Here is a 17,451-nt window from a genome sequence, read left to right on the forward strand (position 1 = left end):
AGGGAGAAATCCTGCATATGACGAACCTGCTGCGTAGTTCAGGCTCTGCATCAGTGTACAGTTTTATTTACAGCTGGAGCTGTGACAGGATGTGCGTGTTGTCTTCTGGTAGTGCTGCCACGCCGGTTAGATCTCCGTAATCTGCCGTGAGAGGCCACAGACTGCACATAGGAGAAGATAGAAGCTGGAGGAGGAGAAACAGCCCAGCAGAAAGCAGACGGAGCAGCATCACTTGGATCCTGGAGTCAGAGCTCAAACACACACATGTGCAGAGACCGGAGCAGCCAGCTCCAGCTGGTGTCCGGTATAAATTCATGTAATAAAGCCACAGCAGCGCTCTGACTTTACTTCAATGTGAAGGTTCATTAAACACCCGAGAGTTTGATGTGCATAGAAAATGTCTGCTTGTTCGGAGTAATACTTCTAATGATGATGATGATGATATCAGCGGGCACCACGGACGCGTCGGCCTGACTTTATCCTTCGCACGAAGTAAGCGAAGCATAAAACATTAAATATTAAAAATGAGCCGCTTTATATCCAACAAACAACAAAAATAATAATTATTCATGTTTATTCGCTGATATTAAAAAGATTTTCCTGACCCGCGTGGGCTCTTACCTTCATTTCTCCAGAGTTTAGAGTCTTTGAAAGCCTGAGATTTATTTTCTTCACACACATCCGTGAACCATCTTGAGCTGTGTTAGTGGGCTGCCTGTAATGATGCGTGGATGTCATAATAAGCCACTGTGGGGCTGTGACACGCTCGTTTCCATGGCAACAAACACGAAGCATAACGTCAAAGTTTCACACCGTTAACACCGTGTTAGTGTTCACACGTTGTGTTTTTAATGTTATCACAGTATTCCTACCTCCCACTGACTCGCATCGCGGGTTTATCTGTAAATTTATATACAATACAATTTTATTTATATAGCACATTTAAAAACCACAGGTATGCCAAAGTGCTTCACAGAACGAGTCAGAGCAATAATAGGTACAAATACAAAACACAAAATACAAATAAAATTACTAACAGGCGGGTGACAAAACTAACCAATAATAAACAGCATAGTAGGCACACCCCGAAAGGCTGAAGGTTAAAACATTATAAATATTAATAAAGCGAAAAAGATAACTTACAGTACAACAAAAATGCGGGCTCTAGGAGGCGGGGAAAGCAAGGCTAAACAGATGAGTTTTTAATCGAGATTAAAAAGATTGAATTGAATCAGACGCCCGAATAGCTAGAGGGAGGTTATTCCAGAGGTTAGGGTGCAACAGCGGCGAATGCGCGGTCACCTATATCGCGGCTTCCTGCGGCCTAAACCTGTTTTTATTTTCCTAGATTTTAATTATTTTTGCGGTAAAATCAGCATTTTCCGACTTAAAAAACAACAACAGCGTTATAATGTGGTTTGTGGGCACATTGGGTTTTTTTTAAATTGCTGTAAATATATTAAATTGATAAATAAAGGCGTGTTTTTTTCCACCTGTCACAGAACAGCGTGCAGAGTATCGGAGCTCTGACATGAAGAAGCTCATGTTTCCTTTGTGGAGCTTCACATGTGACCCTGTGATGTATTTCTATATTCATGTTTTTATAGAAATAATTTTTCATAATTTAAACAGTTTAGGTTGTTATCTTTGTAATCCTTCATAAATTCATAAAAATTATAAATTGAATACATCCATTTCTTCCATAATTTGTGTGATTATTAACAAAGATTTAACAGAATATTAGTGATGGTCATAGCTGGACTGGCCATCGGCCCACCAGGCAAATGCCGGCCGATGGGGGTTTTTTTCTCGTTTTTTTCCCCTAACGGTATAAACACTGAAAGGTGGTGGATTGGCCAGATGAAGGGAGATGTGTAAAAATAACGCAGTTGTTTAGTGGTGGCTATTGCAGAGCTTCTACAGATTCAGTAACATTAGCAAGTGGTGGAGGCCAGCAGATGCAACACGCTGGCAGGTGGATGACGGAAAGGCAGGAGGAGCAGAGACCCGAGGCGGTGAACTGAACTTCAGGTAAGAAGTTATGACCTGCAGTCTATCTGGGTCAGATATAAACCAAGTTTAGGTGGAGTTTGTTTTTGTTGTGCTGACTTTTTACAGTCAGTTACAATAACTCGTTTCTATACTGCTGGGCAGGTGTTATGATGTTATTGGTTCTTTATTGTTATATGTTTCTTTTCCATGTTACACCCCGGCCTAGGCAACCGGGGTGCAACGCAGAAAAATAAAAAAAAAAGGAAAATAAAAATAATCCCAAAACGAGATTTAAAGCAAAATACCACATTTATTTACATCACCAAACACCAGACGTCAAACTATTTACAACGGGGGGGAAGATCGCGACCATGACATACAGAAACACAAGGCTTAAATACATAGAAGGAGCAATCAGGGAATGGACCACAGGAGGGAAACACAGCTGGGGCAAATTAGAACTGACGAGACAGGGAAAAATGTAAACTAAACACACTAAGATGACACAGACTTTCAAAGTAAAACAGGAAACACATAACAGTCACGCAAAAACAAAACACTGACAACACCGAAACGTAACATTTCCCCCCACCCAAAAATCAAACATGTAACCCCAAGTGAAATGTTTGATCAAACAAACGAAGGCTGAAACGAAGGCAGACGAAGCTGATGAAGGCTGGAGCGGTCCCACTGACCCTCCAGCAGACGACGAAGGCTGGAGCGGTCCCTCGGACCCTCCAGCGAAGGCGGATGAAGGCTGGAGCGGTCCCACGGACCCTCCAGCGACGACAAAGGCTGGGGCGGTCCCACGGACCCTCCCCCCAGCGAAGGCGGATGAAAGCAGACGAAGCTGATGGAGGCTGGAGCGGTCCCACGGACCCTCCAGCAGACGACGAAGGCTGGTGCGGTCCCCCGGACCCTCCAGCAGAGGCGGATGAAGGCTGGAGCGGTCCCTCGGACGCTCCAGCGAAGGCGGATGAGCAGCTCACTAGCTGCACACACGGACACGCAGCCCACCAGCTGCACACACGGACACGCAGCCCACCAGCTGCACACACGGACACGCAGCCCACCAGCTGCACACACGGACACGCAGCCCACCAGCCGCACACACGGACACGCAGCCCACCAGCTGCAGAAGGCTGGAGCGGTCCCTCGGATCCTCCAGCGAAGACAGACGGAGACTGAAGCGGTCCTCGGACCCTCCAGCGAAGACTGAAGCGGTCCTCGGACCCTCCAGCGAAGACAGAAGGCCGAAGCTGTCCCTCCTTCGGACCCTCCAGCGATCCCGGACGAGCCCCCATATGTTACACCCCGGCCTAGGCAACCGGGGTGCAACGCAGAAAAATAAAAAAAAAGGAAAATAAAAATAATCCCAAAACGAGATTTAAAGCAAAATACCACATTTATTTACATCACCAAACACCAGACGTCAAACTATTTACAACGGGGGGGAAGATCGCGACCATGACATACAGAAACACAAGGCTTAAATACATAGAAGGAGCAATCAGGGAATGGACCACAGGAGGGAAACACAGCTGGGGCAAATTAGAACTGACGAGACAGGGAAAAATGTAAACTAAACACACTAAGATGACACAGACTTTCAAAGTAAAACAGGAAACACATAACAGTCACGCAAAAACAAAACACTGACAACACCGAAACGTAACATCCAACTATTTATTTATAAGTGACTTATGTATGTATGTATGTATATATATGTATATATTGTACTATTCTTAGTTAGTGTATTGTCTGTCTTGTCTTAATGTTGGTTTAAAATGGAGCACTGTAACAAAAAAATAATTTCCCCCAGGGATCAATAAAGTATTCTGATTCTGATTCTGATTGATGTTGAGCTTGTTTTATCTTATTTATATGGTTAGTTATTAGAGTTTCCAACCGTCCCGTAAAAAACGGAATCGTCTCGTATTCAGAGAAATTATTACGCGTTTCTTATTGAGGTGAAAAGGAACGCAGTTTGTCCCGGACTCCAGCTACAATGAAAAAGACACAAAGCTGGAGTTATTCTGTGTCTTTGCTGCACAGCTGCCTCTTATCTCATTCCCCCCTCCCTCTCCTGTTTCTACTTCAATCATGAAACTCAATGATCAGCTGATCGGCTTTTCTCTCTTGTTTGTTTATTGCTCTGAATCTTACAACAAACGTTTTCATCTGATGTCAAATGTATAGAAATCCATTATTGTACATAGTAATTTTTTTAGGGCCCCATCATAATTTCTTCAGAAGTAGCTAAGTACTGTATATGATGCCAGCATTTTCCCACATTTTCTAGATACTGTACCACTACTGTGTGTAAAATTCCATCAAAAAGTCAATTAAGTTTTATTCTTTCTCACCTGTCTTTCTGTCTCCTTTCACTTTTTAAAGGTTGCCATGTTAGAAAAAACAGCCCTGTCATGCTGTTTATTGATGTGGCAAATGAATGGTTTATGAAAGTATATCTAAATCTGTCATCAGTAATCAGTAATGATCATGTCTCACCTCTAGCCTTCTCTGTTTTAATTTCAGGTTTTCACCATGTGTTGTAGATAGTTCAGGAGGTTAACTCGACCAACAGTCTACTGTCAGGTACTGTTTAGAATACCAGAATAGGGATGGTGTAGGTTTAAGTTTATTAGACTGACACATATGTACCAACAAGACACTGTACCTGTGACAACAGCGTTTGTTTTCATTCAAAGGCTTTATGGTTTTTCCTATAATACCTGCTGGGCCGGTCTCTAGTCAAAATGCCCAGGACGATTTTTTGTCCCAGTCCAGCCCTGGTGATGGTTGAGTATGCATATATTTGATTTAGATTTTTTTAAAGGCAATAAAGAGATAACCTGTACAATTAATCGAACCTGAAAAAAAATTGAAATAAATATTTAAAAACTCCAAAATCATCAAGACATGCAAACTATTGACCACAGCTGGTTCACAGCATCTCCTTCCTGGTTTGGTATCTCCTTAAAACATCTTGTACATCTGTGTTTGTTAACTATCAGGTTTGTGACCAATTTCATTTTCTTTAGAATAACTTTCATAAAGAAAACCAGATTTGCAATTTTATAAGAAATTGCTTTGATCAACAACTTCTAATCTGTGTATTACAGATTGGAATAACCAACCTGACATAGGAGTGTCAGACAAATAGAGAATGACGGGCGTAGTGATAGATGTACCAAATGACAGCAACAACAGGAAAAAGGAACATGAGAAGCTGGAGAAATACCCAGGCCTCAGTGAAGAGCTCGAGTAGATGTGGAGGGTGAAGGTAACAGTGGTCTCAGTGGTAGTGGGAGCACTCGGTGTGGTGACTCCCGTGCTAGGCGAGTGGCTCCAGCAGATTCCAGGACCAACATCTGAGAGCTCTGTCCAGAAGCAGTTCTGAAACAGCTGAGATTTTTTTATTGTTTTATTTCATAGAGGCAGGTTGAGCATTTGTACTGTATCACTTTAAAGGACCGTCTCTTTCTCTGCATGAGACCTGTGAGTCTGTTTTTGTTCAGCTTCTGGAGATTTGAGTCACAAACAACAACAACACACTGACTCCACTCTGACATCACTGATCAATAATCAAAGAACACACAGATCAAACTGATTGATCAGCCATCAGAGGAGTTGGATCAATGGAGCTGCTTCTGTTCCTGATGTCCCCTGTTTGATCCTGGACCTGAACTCTCCCTGCAGAGGAGACACAAGACAGTCAGACACACACACACAAAAACCACCAACCAACCATCCAACCAACCTTTGAGAAGCAGTCTTTTCCTTCTGAGGAGTACAACACCCGTTTTGACTTCACATCTGTATCTCCCACTGTCTCTCTCTGTGGGCTGTTTCAGCGTCAGACTGAGGTCTCCAGTTTTTAGAGGGTCTTCATTCATCGTGGTTCGCCCTCTGTAATCCTGGTCCTGTTCTTCAAGATGGTCAGATCCACTATGATACAAATGGACCTTCCTACATTCAGGTTCACAGTATTCCCACTCTACTGTGGCGTCTTCAGGCAGGTTTTGTGTGGTTTTGAAGGGCAGCTGGACAGACTCCGCCCCCTCCTCCACCTCCACCTGACAGACTGAGAGGACAACAGACACAACATGAGCTGTACAGACAGCAGCAGGTGTTCAGAGTTGTAGAGAACGCTGAAGGAAGCAGATCAGATCAAACATGCAGCCGTCAGCAGCATGTTTGTGGCTCTAAGAGCATTTTCACACCAATGGTTCTTTTACTCTGGTCTGAACTTAACGGGACACGCAAAGCAGTCAAACGTACACACAGCTTAAAGTGAGGGATATAGCGACACAGACCAAGGAAAACATGGGGCTTAAATACACAGAGGGAGCTATCAGGAAACGAGAGATAGGACACAGCTGGAACAAAATCAGGCTAACGTGGCAAGGGATGGGACAGGAAACACTGACATCCGACACGGACCTTCAAAGTAAAACAGAAAACACACCGACTGAACTTACAGACTCACGAGCAGACACATCACAGACATTAGCTGCAACTGTCCAAAACTGGACTTCCTCTCTCTGTAACATGCCGTCAAAAACAAAATGCACCAGTACCAGTTCTTATTTCTAACAATCAGCACACAAGTCCTGATCATGTCTCATTTTCATGCAAATTAGATCCTTTTCTGAGAAGCTGCAGAGAACCCACACAGTCACAGGGAGACTGTGCAACCTGCACTTGACAACAGTGCTAACCACTGTATGATCTGTCACTATGGGATGGCAATTTCACCTCTCCTTTCACCCAAAGGAGATAAAACAATGAATGACTGAAGTTTCTGTCTTCAGTATTGGAGAACTGACTCTTAATGACCAGCATGCAGACACAGAAACAGACAAATGCAATGCAGCCTAAGAGCAAGTCAACATCTGATTGGCTCCTGTGTCTCCAAAATATTTTCATCTTGTTTGTATAAATTGATGAAAGAGTCATTTCAATATAGATTTTGTCCTGAAGTATTGTAGTTTTTATTTTGCCTTTAGGACCGACCATAGAACCAAGTCCGCTAGAGCTTATCTTTATATTTTTACATGCTGTAGTGCCATTCTAGAGAGCATTTCAAGTTGCTATACATCAATACAACTGTTATAGCTCAGATTTTAATAATATGTATGCATTAAGTCCACAGTAACTACATAAATTGCAAAAAAGTGCAATGAACCAAAAAAATTGAAATCATCTTAGGGTTGTTTGTTGTTTGTTTGTTTTTTTAACTTATATTTCTAGTTAGGGAAATTTAAGAGGTTTATCCCTCAAAACTGTAAATACAAAAAAGTTGCACAAAATAGTTTCCCACCTCAGGAGATTTATTTTGAGTGTCTTCTTAGTTTAATTTATGGGATACGCCAATTTTTAAGCGTGTTTCTGGAATATTATGTTATTGTTGCTGCAACTGCTTTTCATGCATTTTTGCATGTGGAAGGAAACCCTGACTTAGGATGAGCTGATGGAATAAGATGTAAGTGCAACTGGTTTCATATGCAAAAACAATTATTACGCTAGCTTATGTGGTTGCAGTTCTACAGGGATTTAAATACAGTGACGCAAAATGGAGCGTGTCTTAACCCAGTCTTAAAGGGTTAAGCTTCTTTCATCAGAAAAAGATAAAAGATTGTTGGTCAGCCAATAATGGTAGGAACAAGCACGGGTCATCTAGTTACAACATTGACCTCTGACCTTTGACCTGTATGTACAACACTAACCTCTGACTTTCAGCTCCACCTTTCTCTTCAGCAAGATGTTTCCCTCCCTGCTGTAGACGGTGCAGGTGTAGGCTCCTGTGTTTCCATCTGTGGGGTGTTTCAGGGTCAGACTGAGGTCTCCAGTTTTCAGCAGGTCTTCATTCATCTTTGTTCGATCCCTGTAAACCACTTCCTGTTCTCCAGGCTGGTCAGAGCCGTTCTCATACACGTGGACATTTTTGTTGTAAGAGTTACTCCAGACGACTTTAGCATCTTCAGGCAGGTGAACTTTGGTTTTGAAGGGCAGCTGGACAGACTCCACCTCTGAATCCACCTCCACCTTGGGGTCTGAGAGGACAAAAAAGCACAACATGAGCTGCACATACATCAGCAACACTGAGCACAGTTTATTTGACTGGATGAAGTCAAATATTTGCAGTTCAAACATGTTTGACTGGTTCCAGTATGAAATATTCTATTTTTTTTATTAGTCCTTTATTTATCCAGGTAAAAAATCTCATTGAGATTAAAAATCTCATTTCCAAGAGACACCTGGCATCATGGCAACAAAAGTCACTCTAACCACAAACGTCATTCTAACCCTGTTAGCTGAGGGATATGATGAAATTTCAACATGTCCATACTTGCTTTATGGCTTAACCAAACATAAAGGCCCAGCCAGAGATAATGTTCATCTGGATGGTGATTATGAACTTTCTGAAGGAAAACTGACTATAACGTAGCCACCAGAGGACACCTGCTAACCATCAGCATTGTGGGAGTGTAGTAGGAGACACTTACCTGGCATGAAATAGTGCCGGAAATGAAATAAAAGACCTCCAGAAACCACAAGAAGACCCAGGAGAACCAGGAGAGCTGTGGCCCAGGGTGGAAATTGTTCTGTGGAGAAACACACAAAAAAAGCAAGATCTCTGAATCGTGACTTTGATTGTTAGCATTGACCTCTGACCTGTGTCAGCATCACTTACCTTTGACCTGCAGCACTACTTTCTGTCTCAGGATGTCTTTGTCCCTGTAGATGGTGCAGATGTATCCTCCACTGTCTCTCTCTGTGGGGTGTTTCAGGGTCAGACTGAGGTCTCCAGTTCTCAGCAGGTCTTCATTCATCTTCGTTCGGTCTCTGTAAAGTCCATCCTGTTTCTTAAGGTGGTCGCTTTTGTGTGGATACACATAGACCACTATGTCAGCACAAGTCCACTCCAGTGCGATGTCCTTTGGCAGCCCAGGTTTTGTTTTGCAGGGTAAGAGGACAGACTCTGACCCTTCCCCCACTGTCACCTTCATTGGGTCATCTATGAGGACAAGAGCAACATTATCAACCACAAGAGCAGGAGCCGAAAAACATTAGTGGTAACTGAAACCTGATGAACATCTGCATTCCTGAGCTCTGACTCTGGCTTTTTACTGGTGAAGATGTCTGATGGTATTATTTGGTTTACCGGGCATTACTCACCAACAGGGAAACCACTGAAAAGTGGGGTGAAAAGAGGGGAGTGGACGAGAAGTGCTCAGTGTATCATGGGAAGTCCTCCCAGCACTTTGAGTGTACAGCAGCAAGGGTGGTGAAAGGTTGATGTCTGATCTTAAAAGCAGAGAGGTTCTCTGTCTCCTGAACTGAGACTGTGCCCTTTATTCTGGATGCCTTCATTAAACATTCACAGGTTCTGTCTCCAGCTTAGCCAGTCCACCAAAGAAAAATCTCCTATGTATAAGTATTATAAGCAAATACTTTATAATGCAATGGCTAAAAACTCAGATTCACAACATCATTTGCAGTGGCAAAAGCAGACACATTCATCTTAGAGTTACAGGGGAGTCGTTCCATCTCGCATCAGCACATTTTTAGAGCATTTCCTGCTCATCCATCGGATTTGCATAAAAAGTGGCTGTAGATGGTTCTGTTCCTGCCGCTTTCATCTCCCTCAACCTCTTTTGTCCTTCCTTCCAGTTTTTTTAAGGATATACTACCTCTCCATTTGACCTCTAACCTTTGTCTACAGGACAGATTTTTTCACCTGTATGTTCATCTGGGGTTTGTTGCTGACCTTTGACCTGCAGCTGTAAATCTGTCAGTCTCCATTCTCCTGTCCCATCACTCATGGTGCAGGTGTAGTTGCCGACGTCGGTCCGTTGTGGTTTTCTCAGAGTGAGGCTGAAATCTCCAGTGTTCAGAGCATCGACCATCATTGATGTGCGCCCGCTGTAATGCTGGTTTTGTCCTGTAAGGTCATCTCCTCCTTCTTGTGTCATGTGGACAGTTTTGGGATCCAGATCACTGCGAGTCCACATCACTGTGGGTTGATCAGGAATGAAGCCTGAGAACCGGCAGGGCAGCAGAGCAACCTTTGCTTCCTCATACACCTGCACCAGCACAGCCAGGGCATGCTGGGAAACTGAGGACACATAAACACAGATTAGCTGCACGCTGTGAGTTTGTCTCAGAGACCACATTTATCTGCAGGGAGCAGAGTAGTCAGCCAATCACATTAACTGTAGTTTATTTTAATCATCAAGGGTTTTCAGCTGTAGTTGACAAAGTTAAAGTCTTGCACCTCTTTAGTCGAGCACATATCCATGAAACTGCAGTTTCTGTTCTGTTCAGTCTCACTGCTGCGTTCGACTCTGTTGACCATGAAATTCTAATACAAAGGTCTAACAGGTCAGGCACCTGACTGCCGCTCATCATTTCAAATGAGTAAAAATTCAATTTCAATCAGCAGTTTTCAATTTTTACAACTAAAAATACCATCAGGAGTTTCTTAGGGGTCTAAACTATAGTATAAATGTTGCTGATACTAAATGGTCTGCTTAAATAAGTTAATATACTGTATCAAAAATGTTTGTTTCTGTCTGCTGTGTAGGCACATTGAAATGTGCATTATGAAAAAATTGCATTGCTTTAGTTGAGTGCATTGCAGGGGAAGATCGTGTAACACTGATTCAAATTTTGCTAAAAAATAATCTCTGGGTTTTTTCTATAAAACTAGATCCTTGAAACATGAACTGTCTAATTGGTGCCAAGAAAAATGTTATTGATCTCAGAGGGAAATTCATCTGTCTGACATAACTCATCAGCCATTTGTATGAGAATTAAAAGCCTGATGAGTCAGTACTGATGGTTTCTGCTTCCATAAAGATGTTATGAAGTGGTCGATCAGAGTTGTGCATCTTCCCACCACTCCCCCCACTGTGCCCAGTCTGGCTCACAGAGACAGCTCTCCTCACCAGTTTGTCCAGTCTCCTTGCATCACTGTTCCTGATGCTGCCTCTCCAGCAGACTGCAGCATAGAGCAGCACACTTTCCACCACAGACTGAACACCTTCAGTATTTAACTGCAGAGAGATCTTAGTTTTATTAACAAAACGAGGCTCTCGCCCCTTTTTTTATAGTTCGTCTGTGTTCAAGTTACAGTCTAGTTTGTTATCAGGGCGTAAACGTAGATATTTATCTTTGTTACCACCTCTGTGTGACACGAGCTTTCAAAGGCTAGAGAGGAGGCCTGAATCTTCATAGATCTGCTATCATTTCCTTTGTCTTTGAGGTGTTCAGTGTGAGGAAGATTTTATCCAGTCCAGTCGCTGAATCTTGTACACAACATGATGGCACCATCACCCAAGTATTCCTGGTTATGGTAGGACTCACAGTTGCATTTTCAGTCTGCTGTGAGCTTGTCTTTGAGTATGTTGGGTTGGATGTATTGAAAACATTAGAAAAATGAAAGAAAAAAACATATAGCCGGACACCTTATTTTTGGCACTGGCACAATACAGGCTGCTTTCCACGCTGCCTGCACCCAACACTACTGTACGACAGCTGGGCAGCAGGTTTCATCCATCCATCTTCTGCTTATCCAGATATGAGTCACTGGGGCAGACAGACCCAGGCCTCTCTCTTCCCACCACCCTCAGTTCTTAGGTGGAGAGTACCATGTCATTCAGGCTACGTCCACACGTACATGGGTATTTTTGAAAATGGAGATTTTCTGTTTTCGTTTTAAAAAATAATCCCGTCCACACATAAAGGCAGAAATGAAGGAAAACGCTGCTATGAACATGCCAAAGCAGCAGGTGGAGCTAGATTCCTAACCGTGTAGAAATGTTGGCCAATCAGAAGTCTAGAAGCCTCGGTGGGAAAAAGTAAACAAAGCTGGGGCATAGAAGCAGAACCGAGTCGTATGTGTGGACGGACAGTAACTGTGTGTGTATATGTAAGCATTTAAACACTGCAGAGAGTAGAATTAACAGCAACAGTATTGTAGAAATGCGTTTCAGTGAAACAATAACGTGGCGCACAGTGTGACGCTGCGTTTTCTCCGTTCAGCTACAGTCTGACCATTTCACCGGGAAAGTTACATTAAACTTGAGAGGTGTAGAAGTGACTGCTTCTGTGCTGCTTCCTGTAGTGCTGCGTGCAAACACAGTGCAGAGCTTCTGCTAAACCACAACATTGTTTTTGCTGACAGTCCTGCAGACTCAAAACCATCAACAAGCATCCAGCCTCACTTACACACACAGACACACACAGTAGCGGTTTTAGATACGGGCGACACGGGCGGTTGCCCGGTGCGGCATCACGGGCATCGGCAAAAAATAAATAAAAGTTGCTCGTACTCATGCTGCCCCGACATCAGCCAGCACATATTGGGAATGGCACAGGCACCGATTGGTTTTCTATCACCCTTTTGCTGGGAGTAAGGGCGCCCTTCGTTTGCGAGGTGCGCCTGCAGCACAGGGAGGAGAGGGCGGGGCGGTGGGGGAGTCTCTGACCGGCTGGAGCAGCATCTAATAACCAACTCGCAAAATAAAACAAAATAAAAACAAACACGAAAACAACAGACATCATGATACAGACTTATAATTTGCACCGATGTTTTTTCGAAATTCTATAAAGTGAGCGCGAGAGCCCTCGGTGCGCCTGCTCGCTGCTGAAGTCAAAGTAAACTTTATTGTCATCTCCGCTACAAACAGTCCAGTATATAGAGAGACGAGACGACGAGGCTCCAGTTACAGCAGTGCAAGTAAACAATATATATAAGAAGAGTAAGAAAATAAATATACACTTTAGGACTCGGGGTAAAGGATCAATAACAATTTATAATTTACAGTTTGATGATTTAAAGTCTCACACACAACCCGTCGAAAGGGGAGGGGCCAGCTGCTTCCAAATAGAGCACATTTCATTTATAATGTTGTAAATCCAAGCCCATTATGTGTTCATGATTTGAATCCTGGGTTGTGTGAAATCTCAGAAATGCACCCTCGACAAAGTGAATCTGTGAACTAAGGTGTAGGTGTGTTAGATCATGTTGTGGTGATCCTTGGGTTGGGGGATGGGTGTTCATACTGGAGTGCAACATTAAAACCAAGATGGACAAGAAAAGTTCAAAGCCATCAGGTCCTCAGTTTAGAAAAAATAGAAAAGAAGAGGAGGAGAAACGAGCAACAGATGCAGGTAAGCAGATGTGTGATTGGATCATGGCAGGTCATCCTGAACCAATCAGAGTCAGAATACTTTATTAATCCCTGAGGAAATAATGTGGGTTACAGTTGCTCCAAGAAGAAATGGTAAAAATAGCAACAGTAACAGACTAAAGTCCAAACAATACATTATGTTACAAATTTTAATATTAATTAGTCATTGTCAGTTGTTGATTTGTCCTGTTCTCATTGTGTGACGAATTATGATGGCTGTTTGGTAGCCGTTTGCATACTATGCATACTCTCTCTCTCTTCATATGTGCGTGTGGTGGTTGGGGGGGGGCGCGCCAGAGGGAGTGTTCGCCCGAGGCGCCAAACAGGCTAGGACCGCCACTGCGTACACACACACACACACAGCACCAAGTTTCCTTTGGTCACATATGAAATGTGAGTCCGAGCTTCAGCTACACAACAACACACACAGCAGCTGATTGTAACATGAGCTCATCTGAAAGGCACCAAGAAGAATCCAGAGATTTGAAAGTTGCTGCTTTGGATTGTTAGTTTGATCTGAATCAGAATCCAGTGTTTGATGGAAATCTCCTCCTGCTGCACTTCAACACATTAAAGAGAGAGAGATGAAAGAAAAGCTGATGATGAGAGCAGAGAGAGGAAGGTGTACTTACCGTGCAGGAGGATCACAAACACCACAAACATCTTCATGTTCCTGTCAAACTCAGAGACTCTTTAAAAGCCCTTCAGGACATCAGCTCACAGCAGCTTCACTTTCCTCTGCTGATCATCTACTGACACTCTCACACTGCTTCAGACGGGACATGAGGCTGACGGCTACAGTACCCACTGTGACCACAGCTGATCCACAGAGTTAAATCAAAGTCTGTGAGGAAAAGTGTGAGCAGACGGCTCATTAAGGTGTGTCTGTGTCGCAGATCATTTACAGCCCGACTCGACCAAACTTCAGTAAAGCAGCAATAAGATGTGAACTTTGAAAAGAAACAAAACAAACTTGTTAATGTTTAAATTTGGTTCTTGAATGACGAGTTTACAGTTTCAGGTCGGTGTTACAGTCTGTATGTAGAGAAGAACAGAAACTCAAACTCTGATAAACTGAACCTGCAGCCGAGCAGGTCAGGACTTCCTGTAAGATCTTAGTTTTTACTCTCTGATGGTTTAACTTCAGCTTTTCAGCACATTTATTTAAAATTACAGTCAAAACCCATAAAACACTTTAAACCAGCTGCAGGTTTGATGTGTTTCATTCATTTAGTGTCATTAAATAAGTGAACAGCCTCACCCTGTGTAAACATGTCTTTCATTCCAGATCAGTTAATGTGATGCTGTTAATGAAACACTTTGAATCAAAGCTGAAAGTCACATGTTGGTCGTGCAGCTGCACACAGGATCTAAATAAAGGCTTTACTGAAGCTTCGATGCCTCGTTTTAAATGTAAAGCTTCTCAAAGAGAAACAAAGAAGAAGAGGCAGTCAGTGAATGTGACACAGACACATGAAGAAGTCAGACAGCTGGAGTAAAGCTCTGATCCTGGCAGAGGGTAAAATCAATGATTAACTTCTACAGTTCAGGACAGAAGGACTCTGGGCTTTGTTTCAAAAACCGTGTTAACGACAGAGACGTTTTACAGGCTCAGGATGGACTTCAGTCTTTTCTGGGTGTGACAGAAAGAAGCTGCTCTAACAGCACACATGCTGATATGAATGAATAACAACCATAAATTCAGATTTATTGTAAATTAAGTGTGTCTGTAAATAAACTGTAAAACAGGAGGTAATAACATCTCTCCTTCATCTGTGGAAATAAAGCTTCTTCTTTTTCTTCAATATTCAGATTCATTATATTTACAATGCTGTGATTTTACTGTGTTTGCTCAGACCCAGCAGACTGAAGGATCAATGCATTTTTGAATAGATCAAAAAGCGCCCAGCAGCGCCCCCATGTGGCCACTCATGACCCTGTATTTATTTGAAACTTTCCCACGCTCACAGAGCAGCAGCTTCCACATCCACACTCATGATGTTCACTGGTCTCGGGTTTATTTTAAAACTGTTTGAAGAAAATATAAAGTTTAAATAAACTTTATTTTCTGTTGCGTTTAGGTTTATGAAACAGTTCAGGGGTGTGGGAAAGCTTTAAGATCACACAAGTGGATTAATGAAACATTTTCATGCTCCCCAGTTAGACTGTTACTCTCACGTGTGATTGAAAACATACTGATGGAACAAATGTGCTTCACTGACGTCTAAAACACACGAGGCTGCTGTGACTCAGGGGGATGAGCAGGTCATCGACAAATCAGAAGGTTGATGGTTTGCTTCCCCTTTGCAAATAAAATCTGTTTGGGCAGCTTGTTGATGTGAATGTTAGATAGAAAGCATTTATGTAGAAACACTGTCTGAGTGAGTGATTTACTTTTTGTCTCACTTGATACAAGATATTTTTACTTGAAATAATGAAAAATCTGCCAATAGAACAAGTGGAAATTCAAGATTCACTGGCTAATAAGTTCACATATCTTACTGAAATATTACTCTTTAGCTGCTTTTGTCTTATTTTAAGTGTCATGACTTTTTTTTCACAAGAAATAAGACAAACATACTTGGTAAGATTTTGAGTTTTTAAAGCGTGCCCCCGATGGTCACCAGCAGAGTCAAAAAGGAAAAACTGCCCTGCTAGAAAACAGCTTAACATCAGTACAACACAGAAAACAGACAGTTTGGTGTGTGTGTCCTGTCCAGAGTGTAATATCCAGTATTAAGGACCTCTGACCTCAATCTAAACAGCAGTTATATATTTAGGTTAACAGATCTGAATCATTTTCACTTTGGCTGTTTTTAGCATGCCAGTTAAACCATCAGATGTGGACAGCCATGTTTGTAGTTTGAGCACCTCCAGTCCACTGTAGTTTCCTGAGGCAGGTCAGCTGTGGAGCAGAGCAAGCTTCTCCTCTTACATTTCCTAAAGAACGGAGAGGAAAGCAGCAGAACATGTGTCTGTTCGGCTAAACCCCTAAACATGAATGCAGTCATACAAAAGAACAACACAGCAAGACACAGACTCACATTACTTCTCTGCTCTGTGCTGTAATGCTTCACTCCTGAGAGCACCGTAGACATAAGCTATGCAAACAAGGATGACCACAACACAGAATAAAGTTATCATAAACCTCTCCACGAACACAGATCCTGCTGGGAAAAAACAACAGAAAATTAATATCATCCAACATATTTTAACCTGGGCCTGAGTCTGGCATTAGTCTTTGATCTGTGGTTACAGCAGGTGTCATTTATTTATTACCTTTCACTTGCAGCCATATGTGTCTCACTATCAGTTCTTCTCCATCAGTGATGGAGCAGGTGTATTTTCCACTGTGAGACTCTGCTGGTTTTCTCAGAGTGAGGCTGAAGTCTCCAGAGTCCAGAGCATCAGGTCTCATCGATGTGCGCTCGCTGTAACGCTGGTTTTGTTCTCTAAGATCATCTCCTCCTTCTCGTTGTCGGTGGACAGTTTTGGGATTAAGATCATTGCGAGTCCACATCACTGTGGGGTTCTTAAATATGACTCTTGAGTACTGGCAGGGTAATAGGACAAACATTTTCCCCTCATTCACCTCCACCACCACAGCCTGGGAAACTGTGAGCACATAGAAAAACACAAATTAGCTCCATATTTTGAGGTTGTTTGCAGGAGTGCAGGTAACTTATTTATAAGGACAAGAGATTTTTTCAACATTATGCACTCCACACTGTATATAAATGCCACTTGTTTTGCACATATTCAACTCTGTATATTTTATATATTTTATTATTATTATTATTATTTTATTTTATTTTTTTACTATTTAATTTGTAAAAATGTGTATACATACACACACACACACACACACACACACACACACACACACACACACACACGTAGGAAAATATTTAGTATACACATCCAGAAATGCATACACTATTATATATTGTACATATATTTATTAGTTTCAGGTTGGCCATTCTTGTATTTTGCTCGTTTGTGTTGTTGTGTTTGCACATCTCTGTTGCTTGTGGGGCTCGCACACAAGAATTTCACTCCCATGTGCTGTGCCAGTGTGCCTGCACATGTGATGTGACAATAAAAGTGATTTGATTTGATTTGATTTGATTTGAGATACTGAAATCAAAGAGCATTCAATCAGCACATGTCGAACTTCTCTGAAAAATCTGCACTCTGTGAGGGAAATGGGAATAGTCCAGTCTGAGTGCACCAGTTCAACCAGGGAAACATACAG

General features: G+C 42.4%; 2 protein-coding genes across 4 annotated transcripts in view; one reads left to right on the forward strand and one right to left on the reverse strand.

The window, feature by feature from the left end:
- The window catches only part of LOC309703515 (butyrophilin-like protein 2), a 227,160-nt gene that overhangs the window by 94,247 nt on the left and 115,462 nt on the right, over positions 1-17,451 (reverse strand). The window contains exons 1-4 of one of the 3 annotated variants that reach the window (XM_082528407.1): positions 13,829-14,006; positions 9,770-10,117; positions 8,693-9,016; positions 8,505-8,603 (exon numbers count right to left, since the gene is read on the reverse strand). The exons of the other annotated variants lie outside the window; for them this stretch is intronic. Of the exons in view, the coding sequence (XP_082384533.1) occupies positions 8,505-8,603; positions 8,693-9,016; positions 9,770-10,117; positions 13,829-13,865 (808 nt within the window). The 5' untranslated portion in view covers positions 13,866-14,006. Of the gene's footprint in view, positions 1-8,504; positions 8,604-8,692; positions 9,017-9,769; positions 10,118-13,828; positions 14,007-17,451 lie in introns of those variants that run through there. 3 annotated transcript variants of the gene reach the window in all.
- ephb4b (eph receptor B4b) overlaps positions 1-17,451 on the forward strand; it is a 230,111-nt gene that overhangs the window by 20,628 nt on the left and 192,032 nt on the right. The gene's annotated exons all lie outside the window — the stretch shown is intronic.

The sequence above is a fragment of the Aulonocara stuartgranti genome (assembly GCF_965226115.1).
Source record: "Aulonocara stuartgranti genome assembly, chromosome: 3".
NCBI lineage: Eukaryota > Metazoa > Chordata > Actinopteri > Cichliformes > Cichlidae > Aulonocara > Aulonocara stuartgranti.